Source organism: Simochromis diagramma, unplaced genomic scaffold (genome assembly GCF_900408965.1).
Source record: "Simochromis diagramma unplaced genomic scaffold, fSimDia1.1 OVJJ01000596.1, whole genome shotgun sequence".
NCBI lineage: Eukaryota > Metazoa > Chordata > Actinopteri > Cichliformes > Cichlidae > Simochromis > Simochromis diagramma.
This window is the reverse complement of record NW_024387245.1, coordinates 23,651,564-23,675,724: the sequence shown is the minus strand read 5'-3', so window position 1 is coordinate 23,675,724 and position 24,161 is coordinate 23,651,564. Positions and strand designations below refer to the sequence as shown.

The following is a 24,161-nucleotide window of genomic DNA, read 5'->3' as shown; positions in this document are numbered from 1 at the left end:
ACCTGAAGTCTTTCTGTGTCTCAGTTGTTTTATTTAAATCCCCTCTTACATGTAACTCTAAATTAATGTGGACCACAGTTTGTGTTCACTACTGACTGTCAGTGTCTGCGCCTGTCTGTCTCTACACTTTACAGCAGCTTCAGTGGTTCCTGTCTTACTCTCTCTCTCTCTCTGTTTTCAGTTCGTTTCTGCTTTTAACTTTTACCAGCGTACACTCAGTGTGTGCCGTGTCTCTGCTCTGTGGCGAGAAGGCTTCCCTTCTTTGCTATTTTTACATCATACGCTAACAGATCCAGAGCTCTAAATTTAGTTTCAGGGTGAGGCAACGAGAAACAGGACAGGAGCAGCCGGCTGCATGGAAATACAGAGAAGTGACATGAATTGTGCACAATCGAAATGGATTTTTAATTAACAGGTGCAGCTGCACAGACAAACAGGACAGCTGTTTGCAAGTGTTAACCAATCAGAAACCAAATGGTTTTTGAATCTTTAACAGCTGTAACATGCACATTTACTCCTCCAGAGATTTCTCACGCCACCTGGCAATCAGCCAATCAGCACAAAGAGTCTGAAACACCTCTCCATATCAGATTGCAGGCATCCAGGCTCCCGTGGGAAAAGCTGGGTTAACTGTCTTCCTGACAGTTGGAGTACTTGGAAGTGAAACTGTCCTGGTTTACAAAATTGGTTCTAGCTTTAAAAAAGGTGTCAAGTTTGTGGGAATAAAAGCTAAAGGAGACTGTGCCATTACCCAATTAATTTAAAAGCTGCTAAGTGGGAAAACATTCCAGTTTCCTCCATAATAGCAGTTTGTTGGCTGCAACTAAAAAATAAAGGCAATACAGGAGTTTCACCAAGGTTCCCACATTAAAATGTTCAGCTTTACAACAGAAATAAACAGATATGTCTGTGAAGGTTCTCAGTCATCCAGGTCATCATAGTCAAAGGAGCTTGCAAAGAAAAGCGTCTGGACTTCTTTAAGTTACTTGAATACGTTTCACCTCTCATCCGAGAAGCTTCTTCAGTTCTAAGGTCAAATGGTGGAAATAAACAGACTAACAAAAGTTTACAACCTGATAAAAAAAGGTTTCTGTGGAGTGCTTCCTGCTTCATAATAACAGTGAAGTGACATATCTTTTCACAACTCATGCTTGAGTTAACTTGGTCAGGCCTAAAGGTAAGGGTGTGACTACTTTAAATGATTGTCATATCTATGCAAATGCCACAGACTGGTAGGTAACCATCTGGAAACCACCGGTCAACTGAGAAAAATTTACTCTTCCTAGCTGGTTGGTGAGTAGTTCCTGGCCCTTGCCAGGCAGAATAAATCATAAAGAGGATATGTCACCAAAAACATCCTTGTGATCGGTATTAAATTGCTACAGTCACCTGTAGCAAACCAGAAACAGAACATGATCTTCAAAATAAAAGATGTGCCTTGCTACTGTCAGCACTCAGTCAACACATTTCAAAAGATCCAGTGTTTTACTTCCAGTGTTTTCAGTACTGCCTGTACAGTAGCTGCCAAATGTTTAGAGACAAGTTTGCTAGCAGCCAAACCAACTGCAAGGTTTTAGGTCACCTAAAACCTTGCAGTCACCTAGCAAGGTCACCTAGCAATGACCTCTCCCTCCACCCTGCCTCACCAACCAGTTTGAGAATAAACAGTTGTCCTTCATGACATTTGGCCATGAAAACCTGGGCTTTCCAAGGTGGATGGGTGACTTAATAGTGTCTACATTCACCTTTTATGGTCTATGAGGTCAATTCCTGTGAAATATTTGGGAGGTTTCAATATTTAACATATACTCTGATGGGGCTTTATTTGTTGACGTTGTCCACCCACCTCACCTTTTGTGTCACCTCTAGATTTAGTGGTTTAAATGATCTGGATAAACTGTCTGTTTGTTTACAGCCCTGTGTGATTTATTTCTAGTGATGTTACCACATTTCTAGTTATTAACTTGTTGAAAGCATTATAGAGTCCACAACATCTCATTTCTTCATTATTTATGGGAAACTTCCTGCTGTTTAGACTAATAAAGGTTTGTAAACAACTATTTATACTTCAAGGCCACCTGAGATGACCGAAATAAGGCTGCAAGGCTCAGTGCCGTGTAGTGTGACTCAACAAAATACACTGTTGACATATAAAGACTGATGGCATCACCAGAACTGTCCAATGACTTGTTTGCTGGGCTGCTCATGTGACCATATACTTCCTACACATCTTACTGAACTCTCTATACATACTGAAGTTACAGACCAGGTATTGGTGCTGCTCTCGGGTCAGGTTTCAGTGAGGTCAGACAGCAGCAGGAGTCGGCTCCACCTGTAATGGGATCCTCAGATCATCCTGCTGCTGATGACAGAAAACTACAGAAGGGCAACACAAACTGATGACCAGACAAACAGGCTTTATCACGATTTCTACAGTAAAAACTGATTTAATGTGAAGGAGTCTTCACTAAGTTATAACTGCTGTGTATGTACAGTATTTCTTGATTCAAATCAAATGTTTCTTTAATGAAGTTGTTTGCTAAGATTACTGCAGTTTTATTGTGTTAGTTTATCAAATAACAAAATGGCAGAACATGTGGGTGGTTACACGTGTATTTTTTCCCACTCATAAGTTTTTTTCCAGGTTTTGAAGAGATCATCAAAAGAGAAACAACACTCTGTGGTGTCATTTAATTAATACGACGTTAACTAATTTTATTAATTTCATCTTTGTATCAGTGTACTAAAAGTCCTTGTTACTAAAAATATCCTTTCAAGTCTGACCTGGCAACAAATGCAACAAATTCTTTAAACGTGTTTTACTCTATATTGTCAAAAGTATACACTCACCTGTTCAAATTATTGAATTGAGATGTTCCAATCACTTCAGTACAGGTGTATAGAATTAAGCAGCTAGGTATGCAGACTGTTTCTACAAACATCTGTGTAAGAATGAGGCCACGTAATACCACAGAGTGGGGTTAGTCGATGCTGATGGGGATAGCACAGAGGTCACTACTTTCTGCAGTCAATCACTACAGATCCAAACCCCATGTGGCCTTCAGATTATCACAATAATGGTGTGTAGAGAGCTTCATGGAATGGGCTCTTTATGGCTTTTGTGCCAAATGTAAATGTTTGGTGGAGGGGGGCAGAGACAGAGGTAGACAGAGCAGAGACCGCAAGCCATTCCAGGTCTTTACATTCAATATCAGTGTCAGACCTCAGATTCATCCCACCTGCTGGCTTCCACCACTTGCTAATGTTATTGAATCTGTGGAAGCTCCGCGATGCCACCACACGAAGTAACGAATAACGAGCCTATCTAAATCCCAGTAACGAGTAACGCGTTCCTGGTTTTGGCATAATAACTAGTTACCGTGCTCGTTACCACAATAATAACGTAGTTACTGTAACGCGTTACAAATGCACCATGTCGACCAATCAAAAAAATGATATGGCAACATGACATTTGGTTGTTTAGGAAGAGGGGGAAGTTTTAGGAGTGACGATGAGAGAGAGAGAGAGAGAGAGAGAGAGAGAGAGAGAGAGAAAGACAGCTGAAAAAGAGAGAGAGCAAGTTTTGAGATGTGAGAGATTTGTGGAGTTTAGCGTGTTTGGAGTGTGTAGTTAATGTGTTGTCTTGTGTAGTTGGTGTGTAGTGTTGTGCATCCGATCGTTCAGTCTGACATCACTAGCCGTGTCTGGGCCTAAACTCTGCTGCAGGTCCATATATCAAATGATCACTGTGGCATTACTGAGAGTTAAAACACTGTCTTAAGTCTTTCATCTTTAATAAAATTATCAGCGTTCTGCTCTACCAGGTGTAACAACTGAGTTTAACCTCCAGGCATCCATGAAAACGGAATTTATGACATTTAACGGAGTTAGAAGTTAGCAGGAAGTTAGCTCGCTAGCTTCCTGCTAAATACAATATAGCATGTCCTGACTGCGGCGGTTTGGAAACAAATTAAAACGTACAGCTCTGCTATCACTTCCAACATAAATGAAGACAGAAAACTAAACAGCAGTGACGTTTGTAGGGTTACTGAAGTTGGGCTAGCTGGTATATAATGATGTGCTACGTGACCGCTAGCGACACAGCTATGTTAGCATAATATAAACAAGCTAACTTTTTTTCCACTCGATAAAAGTTAACGTGAGTGTTCTCGGTGGTCAGGAACAAATGTAATCGCATGGCAGGATGCTGTAAAAGGACCAAACTTCAGCCAGGAGAACAACTGAGATAATCCATCCACAATACGAGGTTAGTCATTCATATACTGCTGCATGGGCTGTGCTGTAGTTACATCCTAAGGTTTTAAAAACTGAGCTTAAATAAATGATTAGCAGTAATAAAAGCCGAGGGAGGTCAACAGTGATCACTGACTGTTTTAGGAGCTTTTTGAGATTAAATAGAAGAAAATACATAACATTAAACATGTTAACAACACAAAAGCCATATTAAATGCAGACTACTTTAGGCCCGGAAGTAGGATTCGTCACGTCATCACTTAATAATCGGATAGTTTTGTGTTATGTGTCAGAACAATGAGGCGACTGCTGTCTCCAGGTAGAGAACAGGAGTGATACACCTGCTGCTGTCAGACCTGCAGGTATCAGGCTGTGATGTTCTCCTTTATAGTGGACAGAAATAATTTTTTTTTGGATTGGCACAAATAATTTGTGTGGCATCTTATTGAATGCAGCTGATTGTTATGTAAACAGTTTGAAATGGTTATTAAAAAGGGTAAAAGGTAAATGGATGCAAATAATTTTGTTGTTTACAAAACTTGTGCATAGGATTTTAAAACTGACAATTTATATTTGCATTTAAAGGTATGAAATATGATTCCATAAACATGTTTGTGGTTGTTACAATAAAAAATTATAACTTTTTCTACTCGCATTTTGTTTTTTGACTGATTTTAGATCAATTGTGTTGATACAGTATGTCAAAATGAAAACATAACTGTAAATTCAGACACCTGGGCCCTATTCCAGGAAGCCGGTTTAGTGCAAACTCTGAGTAAGTATACCCTGAGTTAACGAAAACTCTGGGTTTTCGGTTTCACAAAGCGAGTTTAGATTAATTCTGAGTGAGTTACTATGACGACACACTCCGTGAAGCTAACCTGCCCCCTAGCAGGTTTACTTCAACTAACCCTGACTTTCTCCACCTCTTTGTCAGAAACCTGACTGTAGGAAGTGTCAGACATGGCCTGCTCCTTCCTTGAAGAGCCAGTAGATGTTGAAGCCCAAATTCTCCGCAGAGCTCTCCGCCGGGAGAGAGTGATTAGAGCGCGTTCGGACATTTTATCATTTCCTGATGATTTTCTGTGTGAACGTTACCGTTTTTCAGCACAATCTATAATTTATTTGAATAACATCCTCAGGCCATATATTGCTCATGTGACACATCGCGGACATTCTCTCAGTTCTGTACATATTATTTGTATTGCACTTCGTTTCTTTGCAAACGGGAGCTTTCTGTATAATATTGGTGACGCTGAGCACGTTTCCAAGGCTACCGTCTGTCGGGCAGTCAGGAATGTTACAGTTGCACTGAAACGTCTCCTGTACTCGTTTGTGGTGTTCCCCGGTCATAGACCCACAAGATTTATCAAAGAGGGATTCCACAAAATTGCAGGTATCAGGATGAACAAAACGTAATCCATGATGTGGTGATACTTGAACTACTACTTAAATTTTACATTTATTTTCACGGTTCCCAGGCGTGATTGGCTGTATAGATGGCACTCACATTCCAATCATTGCTCCTTCAGTAAATGAAGGAGACTATGTGAACAGGAAGTCTTTCCACAGCATTAATGTACAGGTACATAGCTCCCTGTAGCATTTCAAACTAACAAATTATTTCATTATAGTAATGGATGCTAATTTGTGTTCTCTGCACTGTGAAGATCATATGTGATGCTGCCAACATTATCACAAATGTGGAAGCCAACTGCTCAGCCCAGGGGCGGAGCGTGGGGGTGGCTTACTGGGCTTAAGCCCGGGTTGTTTTGTCAGAAGCCCGGGGTCTTTTGGAGTGTAATTTTTTCATAGCTAGATGCCTGGCTGACAACTGTATAAAACAAAAAGTACACACAATATTCGAAGCACATAGTGCACACTGTGGGAATTTACGACTGTGCGTGAATCCCCCCTAATATTGGTATGATCCGCTCAGGCACTAAGCGACTGACCGAGGGGGCGGGGCAGCTGCTGTCTGTGAGTACACTGTTGGAGAAACGGAGCCAGCCATACTAGGAGAGCTTAAGTTTGACCAGGTACCAAAGCAAATCATTCGTACCGTACAAATAATGTAAACATGACGGTGAATCACGAAAGATTGATGTCAAACTGATCACTTGACCAATATTACGTTACTTGCTCTTCAAGTGAATCAACAAATGGCGAAATGAAAAGCCGAACAAATGCTATTTTTTTTTTTTTTTAGATTCTTAGCTTACCTGTGTTTATTTCATATTTTCAGTTCTTACCCTCCCCGACTAAATCGGTTTCAGTTATGTACTGAAATATAAGAATGGACATTAGAGGGTTCTGTCAAAGAAAAAACTCTGGTAAATGTTATTTTATATATTATGCTTATATGTTGTTCAGTATATTTCTATGCAAAACAAGAGGGATTTCAGTACACAGCAGGATATTCACATTTGTAACCAGATATTTACATACACTTTAGGAAGAAAACATAAAACATTTTTACTGTACAACATCAATTTAGAGTAAACTTTTGTTTTAGATAAATATTGAAATATCTTTTGAATTAGTTAAATGTCAGAATAAAGAGAGACAGAGCTTTCTGTTTTTTATCACTTTGATCAAATTTAGGAGTACATATACACTAAGTTTATTGTTAATTAATAAGAAAACTGCAGACGATTCCATTCTGAGCTGAAGAAGCTTCTGATAGGTTAGTAGAGTCCATGTGAGTAAATTGGTGGCACAGCTGTGGATGCATATAAGGCAAAACACAGAGCCTGTTTCTGTGACATGGCAAAATCAAGAGATGTCAACCAAAACACCAGGAAAAGAACTGTGGAGCTCCATAAGTGTGGCTCAATTTGAATACAATTTGGTGCCATTTGCAATTAAGAAATACAGACAGTTTCTCTCTTTACTCTTAAAGTTAACAAATATGTTTTTTATATTTATCAATCTAAAAAAATGAATATTTAGTCTGATTTGATGTTACAATTAAAAAAGTGTTTGTGTTTTGATCTGAAGAGTACATAATTATCTGGTTTCAACTGTATATTTGATGATTGTCAGCACAAAGAGGGAGAGAGAGGAACAGAGAGGGAGATGGAGAATGAGGACAGAACAGAGATGGAACAAGAGCAGGTGAGACAGACATGTTAGTCAAATGGTTGTTTACCAAAAGTATCACCGTATCATAGGTACTCATGTATCTTGTACCTAGTGTTTCTTTTTAGGTTTGCTATTTTTCAAATTCTATATTTATTAAGTTATGCAGGCTTGTTTGCACAACAAGGCTGAATAATTATATAAACTTTTCTCAATCTAAATATTGTACTTTGGTAGAATTAAAAAAATAAATGTAGTGCAGGTCTATGATGATTTTTAGTGCTACTATCATCTAGTTCTGATTCTGGTTCTGTCTTGGTTAAATCCTAAGTAGTCCTGATTTTGAACTGTTGTAGTCCTGTTTTAATTCCGGATCAGTTCTGGGTCTGGTTGAATTGGGGTTTAGTCCTCGTGTCTTGATACAGCCCTGATTTTGTTCTGCCTTGCTGCTTAATTAAAAAACTAGTTTAAGGTGTCCTGCACATGTGATATATATTTTTCCTATATGAAGTCATTCTTTTTTGAACAAAACTCAAAACAGAGCCTATTAATCTTTCAGTCATTTCTAACCCCCCCCCCCCCAAAAAAAAAAAAAAAAAAATCCCACATGCATACTACCCTTTAGGGCTAAGCCCCGGGTGTTTCAAATGCCTGGCTCCGCCTCTGGCTCAGCCTCTGTGAGTGGTGGTGGTGGAGGACCCCCACCTGTTTTTCGGGCCTCCGCTTTTTTTCTGTTGGCTATAACGGGTCATATTTGAGCATACAGAGTAAGCAAATATGTACTTGTAATGTGCTCAGATAATTTCAATAAGTGCATACAGAAAGAAAATTAATGTAGCCTCTAACTGCAATTGATTTACATCGGACAAACAGACCAAGCACTATGGCTCATAATACAATTACACCTTACCTGTTTGGACTATATTTTTATATTTCATTTTTACTTGCTGCCAGGAACGTTTGGGGCCTGTTGGGTTGCACCTGCGCTCAAATCACATCACAAAATCAAATGTATAAAATAAAAAATAAAATAAAATATAATAAAATAACGTGTTAAATGGGTGGAAATCCCTAGATCAATGTTTACATTAACACATTAACGCATTGACTCTGTCGGCTTTGTTTTGCCATGCATGCTCCCTTTCTTTTGCAGCTGAGGCTGTGTTACTTTTTTTCCGTGGAATTTGCATGTTATCGGCATATGCTGCCATCAGAATTTCGGCCTCAAGTGCTGTAAAATACATTGACCGCGCCTTCTTTCCCTCAGTCTCCATGGTGACTCGCTTAATCTGTGCTCCACTAATCAGGGCTTTATGTATCCTCGTGCACGCGCTTAACTTGGGGTTAAAGCAACTCCGCGTTGACTGAACTAATTGTTATCAGCCTTTCTGAAACGGAATATTCCGAGTTGGACAGTTCGGGGTTACTCAACCCTGAGTATCGTTTTTCACTCTGAGTTTTCTAAACCGGCTTCCTGAAATAGGGCCCAGGGCCCTATTTCAGGAAGCCGGTTTAGTGCAAACCGAACGAAACTTAATTCATGATGTGGTGATACTTGAACTACTACTTAAATTTTACATTTATTGAATTTATAAAGACACAAAGATCCTTCGAAATGTCTATGTCCATAACATTCCTGATGTCCCCGGGTCTCAAAAACAACAACAACAAAAGTTGAGCTTGAAGTCTGTGAAATCATCCAAACTGAACACCTCATAAACAAAACTTCAAAAGCCCACGAGTGAGAATAACTGTGATGAAGACATCGTCTATGGTCAAGATAGATTGTTTGTGAAACCCATGAAATGTAGGGTAAAAAAGGTCTGCAGTAGATTCCCCCTCTGAGGATTCCAACCTAGACAAGAGCCATAAGGACACGGAGGATAATAAGTCAAAACGTACAACAGACATTATTCACTGATTCTGAGTGCAGAGGCCTTGACAAAGAAATGTTTGTGTCTATGTGAGTGTGACAGTCAGTCTATCGTCATGTCTTCAAGCATTGTCAGAAGAAATAAACAACCCAGACCGGAAACTGGTTGTATAATACATTACTTAATAGCTTGCCCATCTCTCAACTACAGGAGTCCATCCTTCTTACATCAGTCTGTGAGTTTGTGTGAGACTACACGCCTTTGGAGCAGAGGGTCGCAAGTTCAGTTCACACAGAATTGTCACATGATATTAAACAGAAGCTCTGTCGAGTGGGCAGTGATAGTGAAGCAGTATATTCTAAGTTGTAGATTCAAGCTGCTTTTCATATTTTTGGCCACCAGATGTCACCAAAGTACACTGTGTTGCAAGGTTTCAGTAATGAACCGTTTTTCAATACAAGCTTAGGAAGACTCGATTTTGCCATCACTGCACCAAGAGCACTGAAGGGTCAACTTTACCTAGTAATGACTTTATTAACTTTTGTGTCACAACACACTGTGTGGTACACAGTCATGCCACAGAGGTATCATTAAAATACAGAAACTTCTGTAAATGGTTATATTTACTTCACTTTTTTCCCCTCTAAACTAAACTGTGTCTTTTAGATCCCATGCTTACAACACTGGTTAAAGACATGTTTCTATAGATTAATTCTTTGATATTAAATATGATCAGTTACAAGTCTCCCAAAGTTTCAAAGGTTTCTGTGATTGGGTGAATACTTTTTGAATTACACATCAATTTTTGTCCACTTCTAGAATCAGACAAACTGTCTGCTACTGTACCAGGTCCTAAAAATGGCATTGGCCTCCAGTAGCACTGTGAGGAATCTTATTCCCTTCATCACACTCATAACAGCAATGTGTAGACCTGCTTTCTTTCGTCTGTGAAATAAATGTTATACTCAGTTTAGTGATGCTGATGTCATTCCTCTCTCTATGACATAAAAACACCAAAAACAATAGATTAGTTTCCAAGAAAGAAGAAGAAAAAAAAGAAACACATTAGATATTGACGCCCTTCTCTTTGTATCATGAGTCGGGGTTTTATTTCTCTTCTGCAATAAGGGAAAAAAAAATCACCACTTTCCTTCTTTACTCTCCACTAGGTGTCACTGTTCTTTTAATTTTCACTACTTAGCTTCAGTCTTCTAATCAGAACATTAGACATGCTTCTTGTTTCAACCGTTAACATATTCTGTTGGGCGGAGAGTGTCTAAGTTCTGCCAATTAATTTCATGGAGTCATTTCCACTTTGCACACTTTTTTTTTGGGTTTTTTTCTTTAGATGAAAATTATAAACAAAACTTTAATTTCACTATATTTAACTAGCTGGTTGCTTTAATGTTTAACATTCAACATGAGATAATCACTGCTTTGAAAGAAAAATATCTTGGATCTCCAGACTACTAGTTTTAAAGTTTTAAACATATATATATATATATATATATATATATATATATATATATATATATACAATAGATAACATTTCAAACCTGAGTACAATAAACAAATGTATTTATATATTTTAAAAATATCTTTTGTTTGTTGTCACTATAAGATATAGATACTTTCTAAGAATTATTTATTTATTCAGGAGCCTGTGTATTTGATGAAGGATAGCCGAGCTCGGACTGGTGATGATGCAAGCGGCAGAATTCTGGATAAGTTGATGGAGAGAAAAGACAAAAAAAAATGTTTTACAGTAATCAATGCAAAAGAAATGAAGTCTCAATATGGCAAATTTCTTCTTTTTTTAATGTCATGCCATCATGTGCATTAATATGCTGACATGTAACTTAACTTATATATTTGTAATTACACTTCCCTAGAAATATAATTATCCTATCATGAAACAATGATTAACATCTGTGCCACATTTCCAGCACTTTGCTGAAGAACTTCAGTAGTCAGCTTTAACGAGAATATTGGGAGAAACAAGCAATTACTTTTTGACATTTCTTTTCCAGACTTTTACTTTTACTTCTGTCTTCTACTGCGTTAGGACACCACATCCTCCTCTAGTGTCACAACCTTTGTTTCAGGCTGTGAGAGAATTATTTTTAACACATTCTTTGTGTCACACACCTGTTAAAAGACAAATGTTTTTTGGTTTGTTAAAATGTTACAAGATGTTCTGAAAAGGCATTACTGACAGTAAGAACATTGTTAAACCAGCATTGATGTGCAACAGTGAATGCCTGTGAATGTTTTACTGTCAGCTAAACACAGTCTATATTGTCCTTGGCTTGTCAATACCCTTAAAAGTATGTGAGATGGTGTTTAAACAGAGTTTGACTGATTGACAACAGCTGTTCAGCAGGATATTTCAAATATTTCAAAAGACATTTTTTAACCCTGTCTCACACTCATAAATGTATTTAAAATTTTAAAAGTATTTAAAAAAAACTACAAAATGTGTTGGTAGAGCAGAATCCAACATGTGATAATACAGAAAAATAATACTTGATTGTGGTTATAGACCCCCCTGGTGATAGCTTTCCTTAACAAAACACTTAACGTCTACCTGTGTTTCTCAGCAAAAAGGATGGTGAGGACAAAAGGAATAGGTGAAGCAATGATGGAGGGGAATAAAAAAGAAAAAGGAACAACAAACAACCTACTGTGAAATAAAATAGATCCCAGTTAGAGAACAGGTCACTGAAAAATACATGCGTTTGATTAATGTCCAAAACAAAGATGATATGAACTTTTTTCCTAGCTTCATTTTAATCTAAGCCAGCCTCTATGTTTCCTTTTCTGCTCTAACTGAGCACTCAAAGCACTTTATCAAACATACATCATTTCCCCATTCACACAACAACCACACAATAACTTGAATTACCTTATTATAAGGTTACCAAAACTTTAAAGGTCAAATCAATATCTTCAGCACTGTAGCTGACAAACAGTTAAATCTCTCTTGAGCCTTGTATTCCTTTATAGCTCAGTTGTGACAAAATAAATGTCTTTACAGTTAAACTGTTAATAAAAAAGTTAATAAAAAAATCCTACTGCTGTCCTAGACGCACTCAAGGGCAACAAATTGAGGGGTTTTTTTCTTCTTCCTTTTTTTATGTGGTGTTGAGTGAAAGAGGAGTGGGTGTTGGACCAAATATCTGGATGCAATGTGGTTTCCTAATAAGACATGAAGTTGGCAAGAGGAACTGGTTGATCTGCATGCTTCATGAATATACACAGTTACTGGCAGGTACTTACTAACGCAACACACTGACTCTCATCCAAAAATAACAAACTCAGCCTAAAAAAATAATCATATTAAAAAATCATATAAAATAACACAACATACCTTCAGACAGAAGTGCATTACAAACACAACATAGGAGTAGTGGACATTAATTAATGGACTTAAAATGCTATTTTATTGTACAAAAAAAGATGCTTCTGAGCATCATTAGGGCTCAGTCTTAATAGAAGGTTGTTGTTTTTTTCAATAGATACATATAAAAATCACAAAAGGATAATTCACTTACTAGACCCTCAAAAACAGACCATCAAATAATAAGGACCATTTAAGAAAAACAGCACCATATCAGAATTTTATAATCTGCTTATGTTTATCAGAGAGATCGCAATATAAGATAAATGAATCAAATAGGGAATCAAATCTTGTAATTGGAACTGGCTTTTGTGTGTCCTGCTACATTAAATATAACCTATAAAACAATACACTGTGTTTGTGATTTTTATTTTTTTTAAAGGAGTTGAGCTACATCTGTGAAATGCAGGAACCTGTGTCCGTATTTCTCTACTAATTTGTACAGCGCTATGATTCCCTGATGTTACCATCATTAATCACTCATATGATTTCTTTATAGATATTTTTAGACAATATACCCCAAATAGATGTTAAAGATTGACTTTGACATTGGCTGGAGAATCAAAGAACAGAAACTGAAACTTTTTTAAAGCTATTTATTCAGTGAATGCAATCTTGATTTCATAAATGTACATCAAACAATATTGGATGCCACGCATGTTATTCAATAACCTCATGCATGGATATCATATAGATATACCTTCTACGGAGCATTTAACCCTTTCTAAACTTCATTTTTTAAACAGTTATCGTAAATACGATACTTTTTTACTTTTTAACAAATTTTAAACTAGAAATAGGAAACACAGAGTTTAATGATGTGTATGCATTTAGAAATTAGCTCAGCTTATATCAGCCACAGAAATATTCACTTGAAGACATTCCCACTAATTTAAATATAAATTATACAGCAGAATGGAAAGTGATTTAAAATAAATGAGGCATCAAATTTTGAAAATTATAGTTCTAAATCATTTATGTCTAAACTGATTTTACATTTAGAAAATTAACATATTTTATTAAATGACAGCTGCTTAATTTACACCAGATTAAGACCCCACGCTTGAGTGGTTCTAACCGTCGTTATCTGAACCCAAGACGGTCTGGAACACGATGATTCTCTGCAACAGTTCGGCCATGAAGGTCACGTTGTTAGCGAGGTATTCATTGTCATACATGGCTTCATGCTGCTGCAGAATTTGCTGTGCCTTCTCAAACATTTCATCAGTGTAGTGTGATCCTCCATTTGCTGCCACCATGTCATCAATTTTTCTGAACAGCTCAACAACCTGAACTCTGTTCCAGATGTTTTTGTTATTGAATACATGGTACCTATTACCGCACCTGTTCAGCAGCTCTCTGAGCTTCTGGTGGCCAGTTCTCAAATACTCTTGTATGGTTGTCTTCTTATTAGTTAGCTTGTCACCATGAGTAAACAGAATCATCATGTAGTTTGATGCCTCAGGTCCAAAGAGTTGCTCCAGGGCTTCCACACAGTTGTTTTCTTCTGGGGTAAACCGGCCAATCTGAAGAACCAGCAGGAAGACGTGAGGCCCAGGAGTGGAGATCTGGATGCATTTCGCGATTTCTTTCTTTATACTGTCTGCAGTCTTAGATGTATCCAGAAAGCCAGGGGTATCAACCAACTTGACATTTCTAGTGCACTCAAGTTTAACTGCCTCACAGTGCACTGTCACTGACTCTGAACTCTCATTAGCCTTAAATGTTTCTTTGCCAATAATGGTGTTACCAACAGCACTCTTCCCAACACCAGTTTTCCCAATCATCACAATCCTCAGTGGGCAGCCTACAGAAAGAAATATCTACTGTTATAATTGTGTGGATCACAAGCATAATCATAACAGTATTAAAAATTCAGCTTGATATTTTGAAAACACAGGAAATCAAAATAGAAGATCTAAGTTTACCATAAGGGATTGATGAACTGTTACCCATCTCTGCTCTTGGTTCTTTGGCAAATGAACAGAAAGCCGCTCTGAGTGGTTTGATTTGTTGTTCAGCAGTTCCCTGCACTCCTCCCACTGGGTGGACCTAACTCTCAGTCTATATCAGCAAGACTGCATCTGAATTCAGATTCTGTTGAAATCTGCATGTGGTTCATCTTTAAGCAGCTGACAAGATGAGTTCTGCTGGTTCTCCAAGTAAGCAACTCTTCCTTAATTACTTTTGTCACATTTATATACCCCCTTCATATTTCCATAAAGATATGAGTAATTATTTAATCTTGAACATGAGAAACTCTAATGTTACCTTAAATCCTTAACTGAAGAAATATTGATTTACTAATATTAACAATTTTCTCAAGTTATGTATCATATGAGACAGAGACATGAAACTTTGGAACAGTGTAGCTGAGATTAAAGTATATGTGCAGATTGTTGTTGTCCGACTCTTGTCCAATACAAAGTTAGTTGGAACAAATTATGCACTCCTTAGCAAAGAATCTTTCCCAGTGCTGTTTTCTTTTAGCTACAGACACACCCTTGGTTAAATATTTCTTCGGAATTATTCAATTTTTATTTTTTTGCCTTGTTCCATTGGTATGTGTGAGGGGATCTTTGGACAGTACTGGGAGAAAAAATACCTCTTTGTAGCATTGATGCTGGATTATTGGAACACTGTGACATGACCATTGAATTGTCAGTGAACAAATTGCTCCTATCTTTAATTCCATCCTTCATTTTAATTGTAATCACACACCTGGAAATTGTAAAGTAAAAAGTATACAACATTTTGAAAAAATGCTCTTGCCTTTTGCTTCTACAGATCACCCTGTCAAGACTACAATCATTCTCTTTGGAAAGAAGGCGAGCTTGAAGAAGAAAATCGAAAATGAAATCTTCAAAAATCAGAGCACTGTTTCCAAATTATGTAATGACTTTTTTGTGAGCGAGAGCGAGTCATTCAAAATCATAAATACTCCAGATGTTTTGGATGACAAATATCTGGATCCAGATCAGAGGATAATTGATTTGATGGCACTTTCTGATTTTAGCCCTGATCTGTTAATGTTGGCAATAGATTCAGAGGATACAGGGCAAGTGGAAAAAGTAGATGCTCAAATCGACAAACTTGAACATATTTTTCAAGGAACTGTCATAAAACACTTAGCCATCATAATAGATAATGGCAAGAACAAGAATAAACCCAACCTGAATCATGAGAAGGTATTCTATATCCAGGAAGATGCGAATAAAAACCTGCCTGATCAGTGTAAGGAATGGTTAACTGATCAGCCACTCCAGTTTAAAACTGAAAACTACATTGAAATTGCTGTGAAACGAAGGAAACAATATTTTGAAAGCACAAGGTAACACAAAAGTCCAGCTTTTTTTTTTGATTGGATAGTCATTCCTATTTTCTTTACAGCTAGCTTGTGTTTGTTTATTTTCTCAAAGTTGTTTCTGAGAAAAGAAATGTTTCGATCATGTAGTTGCAATACCAATACGTAATAACACTTATAGGATAAATGCTTCTGATGTCAGTTTTATTAAAATAACAAAACCAGTGCAGCCTTCAGTAAAAGTCTTTTCCTAAAATAAAAATATAGTAACGGCAATCGCCTTCAGCATGTAGAACGATTGTTTTTAATGTAGCCTAATGCTACAAGCAATCTACTAGACAGCCTGTCAAAGTAAGACAATAACTCAGGAAGAGGAAAATCCAGTTTAAGAGCACAGACAGTAAATGTTTTAGGCATCTTGTAATAAATGGAAAAAAGATGCTAACAAAAACAAATTTGGTCCCACATTATTAAAACAAAAAGGTTTTTTTTCTTTTTTCCCCACCAAGTGACTTAAATAAACAAAAGTAAATTCACACAGTTTCTAGATCAATCAATGACCCCTGTGCAACCACCAGTTGCTAGGAGAAAATGTGTATTCGCCACTCAGTCCGTGAGTTGTTATAGGCTACTGATACCAACTTATGTACAAACTAGACAAATTTTGTCTTTTGTCTTGAGAAGGAGGGAACTGTGCTGTACTCTATACCTTTTTTGCAATGGCAGCCAGCACCCACCATACTCCATAGTTTTCCCTAGCAACCAGGGGATTACAGAGCATAATTAGTTATACAGATGATTTACATTTTAAATATCTTTTTCAAGTTCCCACAACAAGCCATTTTTTTGTATCACAACATGCTAAAATCAAATGTATTGCTATATCCCTAAAGCATGCAGAGAGACACTCACACTTTGCTTAAAACACGTGGAACCACCTTTGTAACCTAAGAAGGGCAGACAGCCACAATCACTTCATACACTTCAGCTGGTTCAGTGGTGCAATTAATCTTACCAGGTTTCTTTAATCCTGAGAAAACTAAACATTTTTGTGCAGCTCCAGTGGGAACAACTTTAAGATCTTCGAATGATGTCTTAAGGGGGGATTTCTTTCTAAATTTTTACTAGAGTGAATAAATACAAATGCTGAGTACTGTTGTAGATCTGGTATAGCAGTGTTGAGTCTGTAAAAATTGTAAAAGTATCGAGTAAGCTCTCGAAGGTTAGAGGTTATAATTTAAAATAGAGTTTATGTGTGTTTATGTTTTTTATTTGAGGAAATCCACTGAAAACACAAGCTAATTAAAAAATATATTTTTCTTGTGAAATTTGAAGTTTTGTTGTTGAAATATATCTTATATCTGCAGTGATTATAATTATTACTTCAGAAATGAATGTTCTCCTGATCACCATGGGGCAAGAGGTAAGTCTGGTATCCAAATATGAGTGTAGTTTTTCTAAGCCAGTTTTTTTAAACTACATTTTATGATATAATAAACAATTACACTAACCCTAACCCAGGAACTGAAACCACCATTGTTCTTCTGGGAAAAAGTGGAACTGGAAAGAGTGCATCTGGAAACACTATCCTGGCTGCTGGAAACTCCCAGATGGATTCAACTTTTGAATCTCGTCCGAGCTCCACACCAGTCACCAACAAGTGTGAGGAGAAGAGGGCACAGATATTTGGGACACAGATTAGAGTGGTTGACACTCCAGATTTCTTGAACAACGAGGAAGATGAAGACAATGCACAAATAGAAGAGTGTAAGAGGTACTGTCAGGAAGAGCAGTGTGTTGTGTTACTTGTGATACAGCTCGGCAGGTTTACAGAGGGCGAGAATGAAATATTACATAACCTGGAGAAACATCTTCAGAGGAAGATCAGGGAGAAAACAATCCTCCTGTTTACACATGGCGAAGATTTCAACGGTGATTTGACAGAGTTTATTGGCGAACGATCTCACCTCAAGTACATTGTGGGAGCTTGCGGTAATCGTTGCCATGTATTCAAGAACACTGTTAAGGACTCTAAGCAAGTCCTTTCGCTTTTCATGAGCATTTCTAAAATTGTTCCAAATTGCACACCAAAACAGCCTACACCGTGCTCTTTGTTTTAGTGTTTGCTGACTTACATCACAAGCCCAACTAACACATACATGTTTGTATGGCAAGTAAGCGTGTAATCTTTTGAAATTCTGTGAACTTCTTGTATACACATATAATGTGACATCTCTTTAATTACAGCATTTGTAATTTCAAGTACTTCTACTCTATGTGATTTATGGATACTTCTTTCACTCTTCAACTTTTGGGGAAGTTTTTAAAAAGAGAAGATTTTTTTTAAACGGTCTAGAGAATATAAGAAAAGCTTATTTTTAAGTTTTGCTGTGGAATGAGGTGTTTTAAGACACAATGTGTCATGGCCCTGGGTCGGTGACCCAGCGCTTTAAGTTTATTATTATCATTTTCCAATTTATTATCATGATTATTATTGTTTGAGTTCTACGTGTTATATTCGGTCTGCCTCTGAGTCTGCGTCTGTATCTGTCTGTCTATGGTGTCACCCCGTCTGTTTGTGAATCTGTCTGTTTAGTTCAATGTCTTGTCTGGTTCCATGTGTCTGAGTTTCCTGTTTTATTGTGAAGGTCTGTGTCGTATGTGAGTGTGCTCAGTTTACGTTTCCCCTGTCTCGTCAGCTGTGATTTCTCCCAGGTGTGTTCCCCTCCTGTCTCTAATCCCTTGATTACTGCCATCTGTGTATATAAGCCCTGTGTTTTCCCATGCTCGGTGTCGTGTTGTACCCTCAGATTATGCCTGTGTGTTTCTGTTCTCCATATTCCGTGTTCACTTCAGGTTTTGTTTTCGTACCAGCAATAAAGCTGAGGTTTTGAGTTTCACGTTTGTGTCTGAGTCCTGCGTTTGGATCCTCCTCTCCGCCTGCCCGCACACAGAGCCCTGACACAATGTTTATGGGTAAAATAAGATGTTATAGCCATGTTTATATCTATATAAACCAAAAAACAAATATATTAAATAATAAACTCAGCAATAAAATATTTAAAAAAAAATACCTTAGAGTATAGTTATTGAATGTCTGTGTCAGTCTGCTTCTATTTAGCTGCTGCCCTGTTGTGTAGATTTAGTCTATAAACCACATCATTTTATGATTACCTGTTATTATTGGTATCTGATCACATATCACAGTTTGTATGTTTAAAAAAAATGTTGCCAAAACTTGAAAAAAAAATCATCAAAATTTGTAACAACTTTTTTTTTTTTTTTTTTTACGGCAAGGCTGGGATGGTCCATTTGGTAAAGTAAACCCGTTCTTCGCCTTTAGACAATAATTCTGATGGCAAAAGAGCCAAACGGGACGTTTGGGTTTACTTTACTAAATGGACCATCCCAGCCTTGCCGTAATGGTCTATTTCAGCGGTCCCCAACCCCCGGGCCTCGGACCGGTACCGGTCCGTGAGTCGTTTGGTACTGGGCCGCGAGAGTTGAGGCTCAGGTGTGAAATGTATAGTTTTCAGGGTTTTTATCGGTTTTCAGCGTTATTTTGTTATCGTTTTTATCATTAACTCTGTTTTCCTTGGTCTTTTCACGTGTGTTATGAATAAATCTTCTTTTTTTCGGTACCGGTACTAGTTTTATTTTGTTGCATTTATCCGTGACACCTTAAAGGCCGGTCCGTGAAAATATTGTCGGGCATAAACCGGTCCGTGGCGCAAAAAAGGTTGGGGACCGCTGGTCTATTTGATTCACCTTTTATTGTTTATTTTATTTTATTTTCACTTGCTAAATACGGGACAGACTTGACTGGGAAAAAGAAAGAGGGAAAGAAAAACAGCAGAGAAGAGGGACGGGGATAAAGGGCAAAAAAACAAAAACCAACAAAAAAATACATATATCAATCACCTGGATCACCTTTTGAGAAAGAAAAAAGAGAAAACAAGCAGAAGAACAAAAAGAGCAATATACAAACAACATCACAATGATCTATGGGACTGTAACAGTAAATACTAAATATTAAATATTATTTACAGTGTGCTTTGAGGTAGGAGCCAAAAAGGGTGTAGTTTGTGTGTGTGAGCATGAGCACGCTTGTATTTAAAAGGTTCCTTCATGTAATGATCTGCTAGAGGGTGTGGGGAGCCACAGCCCCGTCCTCCAGGGCATGAAGCAGGTATGGAGGAGATCAAGGCTCCAGACATCCAGAGGCCCTCAGAACACAAGAGACCAAGGAAGACCAACAGAGGGGCAGCTGCGCCACTATCCCAGAAAGAGCTGAGGAGAGTCCCAGATGAGGGTTCACTCAGCAGCCGCGGAGCAGAAGCCAGGGGGGGGGGTTGCAGTGACGTGCCCGTGAGCTCTGCCGGCAGCCAGCTGCGCCTGAGTGACCGAGCCCCAGGCCGAGAGGCTGAGGGCACCCCACCCCCGAAGTGGCCCGAGCGAGCCCCAGGCTCCAGGCCCCGATAAGCAGCCACCAGGAGTGAGCCGGTGTGTACCTGGACGCCCATCCCCGGACACAAAGAACCACCAATGCACCGATGTCTGAAGGCGTCTGCCACTGGCAGGGAAAATTTGTAACAACTTGAAGCACCAATAAGTGAACAGTAGAAGAGATGAAAATACAAAGTCTTTGTATTCAAACATTCAAGACTACTATTATTCAATTCAATTCCACCTGTTCTCTTATTTATCCTTTTGTTGTTTTACTGTATGTAAATCTTAAGCATGAGGGAGAGCAAAGAGGTGAGTGGTTATGCGCTCTCTCTTCTTTACTCTGACTGCACCACAGTGAACATAAAATAATATGTTATCAGTAAATCAGTGGTGTTCCTTGACATGGTGTTTAAGAAGACCATTAAAAGTTATTCTAATGTGTAAAAAAAAAAAAAAAAAAAGTAATAACTTATCTCTTTAAACAATGTGTGACTTTCATTTTCTGCAACAAATAAATGGTAGATTTTACCAACAACCTTCCCATTGCTTAGTAAGACATTTACAGTAAATGAAAGCTGAGTGTAGCCAAACTACTTGCTGTTTGAATAAAGAGAAAAAGGTAGTGTTAAACTAAGCTAGTACAGATCTGTATAATATAATGTGAAAATACATTGGTACAATAATAAAAGGTCTTGTCTCAATAAATTACAGTACAACATAATGGGGACACTAATTTATGTATATATGACCCCTTTCAAATGGAGGTTGTGTAACTTAAAACTCTTATACAATGTGACTCTATGGTGCATTTAAAAAATAAATACATGAATGAATGATCACATAAATTAAAAAAAAACACACTCATACAGAGGTGCATCTAAATTCTCTATGTAATAGCTTGTTTTTAGATATTTGTAAAACATACCACAGTTGAGATCAACAGCAGGGAAAGTGGGTTAGCTGACATTTCCAGTGACTATCACTTGCCACACGTAAGTGCTCAGCTAAAAAACAATAAAGAAGCCCAGACAGAATTTTTTTTTTCTTTAAAACCCTTTTAAATGAATAGGTCATGACCAGTTACAGTATATTACTTCATCCGTTTGCTCCCATTTCCTTTCAGACTTTCCTTTTTTAGACTTTTCTCTTAGTTTTGTTAGGTTTGGGCTACAGAACTACTTGGTGAGGTGTAGTTTGAGTTTAAATGCACATACTGATAGTCCAGTAATGTCATGGCATCTTTTTCAGGCTTTCATGTACTTCTTTTTCATGTCTGTCTAGTCTGTTACAAAAGCTGCTGAAAGATTATGCAAAAGGCCTTTTTGGCTTGTTACAATGTAACATTAAGGAGTTCCAAAAATGTATCACTTTCATAAGTGGGGCTTGTGAACAGGTTGTTCTGCATGCTTCTAACAATGAATGCCCTTCTTGGGACTGCAAACTAAACACAGACTGTTATGATTGGCTTTTCATTCATCCATAAAGAATGCTAAATTGTACTAACCTGCATGAATGGCGCTATGGAAACATACAAACAAAACCTGATTGATTTATTTGGTGACTGACAAGCAGCTCAGCAGGATATTTCAGAGGATATTTTGACTGTCTCTCACACACACTCACAAATATGTATGCAGTAAAATATTGAAAATAAAAGCTTTACCCATTTAACCTCTTCCAGTAGTAGGGGCTATCAGTGGGGAAGTGTCCATTGATTGCCCCAAGACATTTCCTGATGGGTCATTATGGCTTTTTGTGAACAATGAAACTGAAAAGTCAACAATAAAAAAAAAATTGATAAGTTTTCAAATAACTGCAAATCTGCTGTCATTTCCATTTTGTCCAGCAATTTAATTTTGTAAATTTTGGAATTGAGGTTGTAATATGAAATACGTGTATTTTCATCTTCATATTTTTAAACTATAAATGGTTTGGTGATTGTGAACAAACAATTACATTTTGTTGATTCTTTGCAATAATTATGTTTTAACCTGTCTTCACAGACAATGATTTCCAGGAGTGTTCCTGAGCCCATGCAGGGCTCCATATTTTGATGATATTATGTACTGTAGATAATATTTGAAGCCTTCACAATTGTGTGCTGTGGAATAGTTCTCTGAAGTTGTTTCACAGTTTGTAGATCTGTTTTGCAGAATGGTAAACCTTAATTCTCTGCTTCTCTAAAAACTCAGTCATGTTACTAACCTGTTGCAAAGTAACCTGATTTGTTGCAAATTGTTCCTTTGTCAGAATTGGGTTTGTGTTAATGAGCTCACATAACTCACAGCTCACACACTGCATTGTCAAATGTGTTCAGCAACTTTATTAAGCAGATCAGGAGCAATTGTAATATAATTACATATACTACCCTTTTGTAGCCACTTCCTTTTGGACTTTTTTATTGTCTTTTATTTCTGTTTTTTATGGTTTTGTAAGGCTTAGGCTTAGAAGACTACTTGGTTAGATTTAGTTTACGTTCAAATATTTATTTATTTTTTACATTATAAAACAGTCTTCTCTGGGACAATGCTTCTATCTGCCCTCTCATGGCATGTTATGCAAACTTTCTTGCGTATTACACCTTGCGTGTTGAAAGCTTACGCTAAAAGGCTTTTTGGTTTATTACATGTGTGACATCAAGAGGTCCTGACAATTCTAAGGATGAATGCTGGTTTGTATTCAGTTCTATTATTGGCTTGTCACTCATCTGTAAAGAACGTTAAACTGTACTGCATGCAAGATGCTATACAAATAAAAGATAAATGACTGACTGATGACGAGCTCAGCAGGGTATTTCACATTTTTTGGAGGATGGATTTGACTGTCTCTCTCACACTGACGAAATCATACCCAGTATAAAATCTTGACCAGTTATTGTTTACCTATAGATTCTCTAGCAGTGTAAGTCTGCCCATTTAGTCTAACTTCAAATCCTTCAGAAACATGGCAAGGATTTTACCTTGTATGCAGATGGTACACAACTTTCTGTTTCATTAAAACTTGGCACTACTGATGTCTCACACGTAAGTGTTGTCTTGTCTGAAGAGTGAAGAATTTGGGTGGCAAAACCTTTCTCTGACTCTAAAACGAAAATAATCATAAATACACCTTCCACCCCCAATACTAGGAACACTATTAATTTTTATTTTAGTCTGAATGTTAAAAAAAAAATTGCTGCAAAGAGTCTCCCAATTTAGTTTAATTCAGATTGGACAGATATCAAAACTTAGTCATCCATGCTGTTATTTCTTCCAGACTTGATTGCTATAATGGACTTTACTTAAGCATCAGTTATCATAACATATACTGACTACAGTTAATTCAAAATGCTGCCAGGTGTTTAACACTTAGCAAAAGGAACAGCCACATTTTATCAGTCCTATCAATCCACCTCTTCACTGCATACTTGAAGGTTTTAGAATTGATTTCAAAATTGTACTGCTGGATTTTAAAGCACTAGAAGATCAGCCTCCTGCCTCCTGGAGTCAGCATCTTTTTCTCCTAGATGCTGACTCCATATGAGCCTGGAAGGAGCCTGAGATCTTCTGGTATGGCCTTGTTAGTGGTCCCAAAGCCTAATCTAGCAATTATCAGTGACTGAATGTTTGGCCCCTCAACTCTATAACAACTTTGAAATTTCTTCTTAAAACATATTTTGTGTCCTTTCACTATTTTTTTTAACCACTAATATTTTTTATCTTATTTTTGATCAACTTTAACTTTTTTTGTTTTATTTTTTTCAGAAGTGCATATCGATTGGTTTTTCATTCTTTTTCTTGAATTGAAGTGAATTTGAATT

The 24,161-nt window shown here is 37.5% G+C and overlaps 3 protein-coding genes across 4 annotated transcripts; 2 read left to right on the top strand and 1 right to left on the bottom strand.

The window, feature by feature from the left end:
• Positions 1 to 5,217: 5,217 nt before the first annotated feature.
• On the top strand, positions 5,218 to 5,960 carry LOC120714441 (putative nuclease HARBI1; the record flags this gene model as incomplete). The annotated part of the gene is made up of 3 exons (XM_040000656.1): positions 5,218 to 5,653; positions 5,730 to 5,839; positions 5,925 to 5,960. Coding segments are annotated over exons 1-3 (582 nt in total), but the record flags the coding sequence as incomplete, so codon positions are not given.
• A 7,229-nt stretch (positions 5,961 to 13,189) lies between these two features.
• LOC120714503 (GTPase IMAP family member 7-like) lies at positions 13,190 to 14,655 on the bottom strand. Its single transcript, XM_040000760.1, has 2 exons — positions 14,538 to 14,655; positions 13,190 to 14,416 (listed from the first exon to the last, which is right to left on the bottom strand). Exons 1-2 carry the CDS (start codon positions 14,563 to 14,565, stop codon positions 13,683 to 13,685), a joined length of 762 nt encoding a protein of 253 aa, XP_039856694.1. The 5' UTR covers positions 14,566 to 14,655; the 3' UTR covers positions 13,190 to 13,682.
• A 21-nt stretch (positions 14,656 to 14,676) lies between these two features.
• On the top strand, positions 14,677 to 18,441 carry LOC120714502 (GTPase IMAP family member 8-like). Of its 2 annotated transcripts, none has more exons than XM_040000759.1 (4): positions 14,677 to 14,771; positions 15,397 to 15,940; positions 17,302 to 17,336; positions 17,435 to 18,441. In XM_040000759.1, exons 1-4 carry the CDS (start codon positions 14,750 to 14,752, stop codon positions 18,031 to 18,033), a joined length of 1,200 nt encoding a protein of 399 aa, XP_039856693.1. In that variant the 5' UTR covers positions 14,677 to 14,749; the 3' UTR covers positions 18,034 to 18,441. The 2 variants fall into 2 exon arrangements, with proteins under 2 accessions (XP_039856693.1, XP_039856692.1); XM_040000758.1 differs by having other exon boundaries at positions 17,281 to 17,336.
• Positions 18,442 to 24,161: the final 5,720 nt, after the last annotated feature.

Excerpts from the sequence above, each read along its gene's own strand:
- LOC120714502 (XM_040000758.1), top strand. The coding sequence starts at position 14,750 with ATGAGTTCTGCTGGTTCTCCAA. Across the intron at positions 15,941-17,280 it reads CAATATTTTGAAAGCACAAG|TGATTATAATTATTACTTCA; the intron begins GTAACACAAAAG and ends TTATATCTGCAG. Across the intron at positions 17,337-17,434 it reads TGATCACCATGGGGCAAGAG|GAACTGAAACCACCATTGTT; the intron begins GTAAGTCTGGTA and ends ACCCTAACCCAG.
- LOC120714503 (XM_040000760.1), bottom strand. The coding sequence starts at position 14,565 with ATGGGTAACAGTTCATCAATCCCTTATG. Across the intron at positions 14,417-14,537 it reads CAGTTCATCAATCCCTTATG|GCTGCCCACTGAGGATTGTG; the intron begins GTAAACTTAGAT and ends TTCTTTCTGTAG.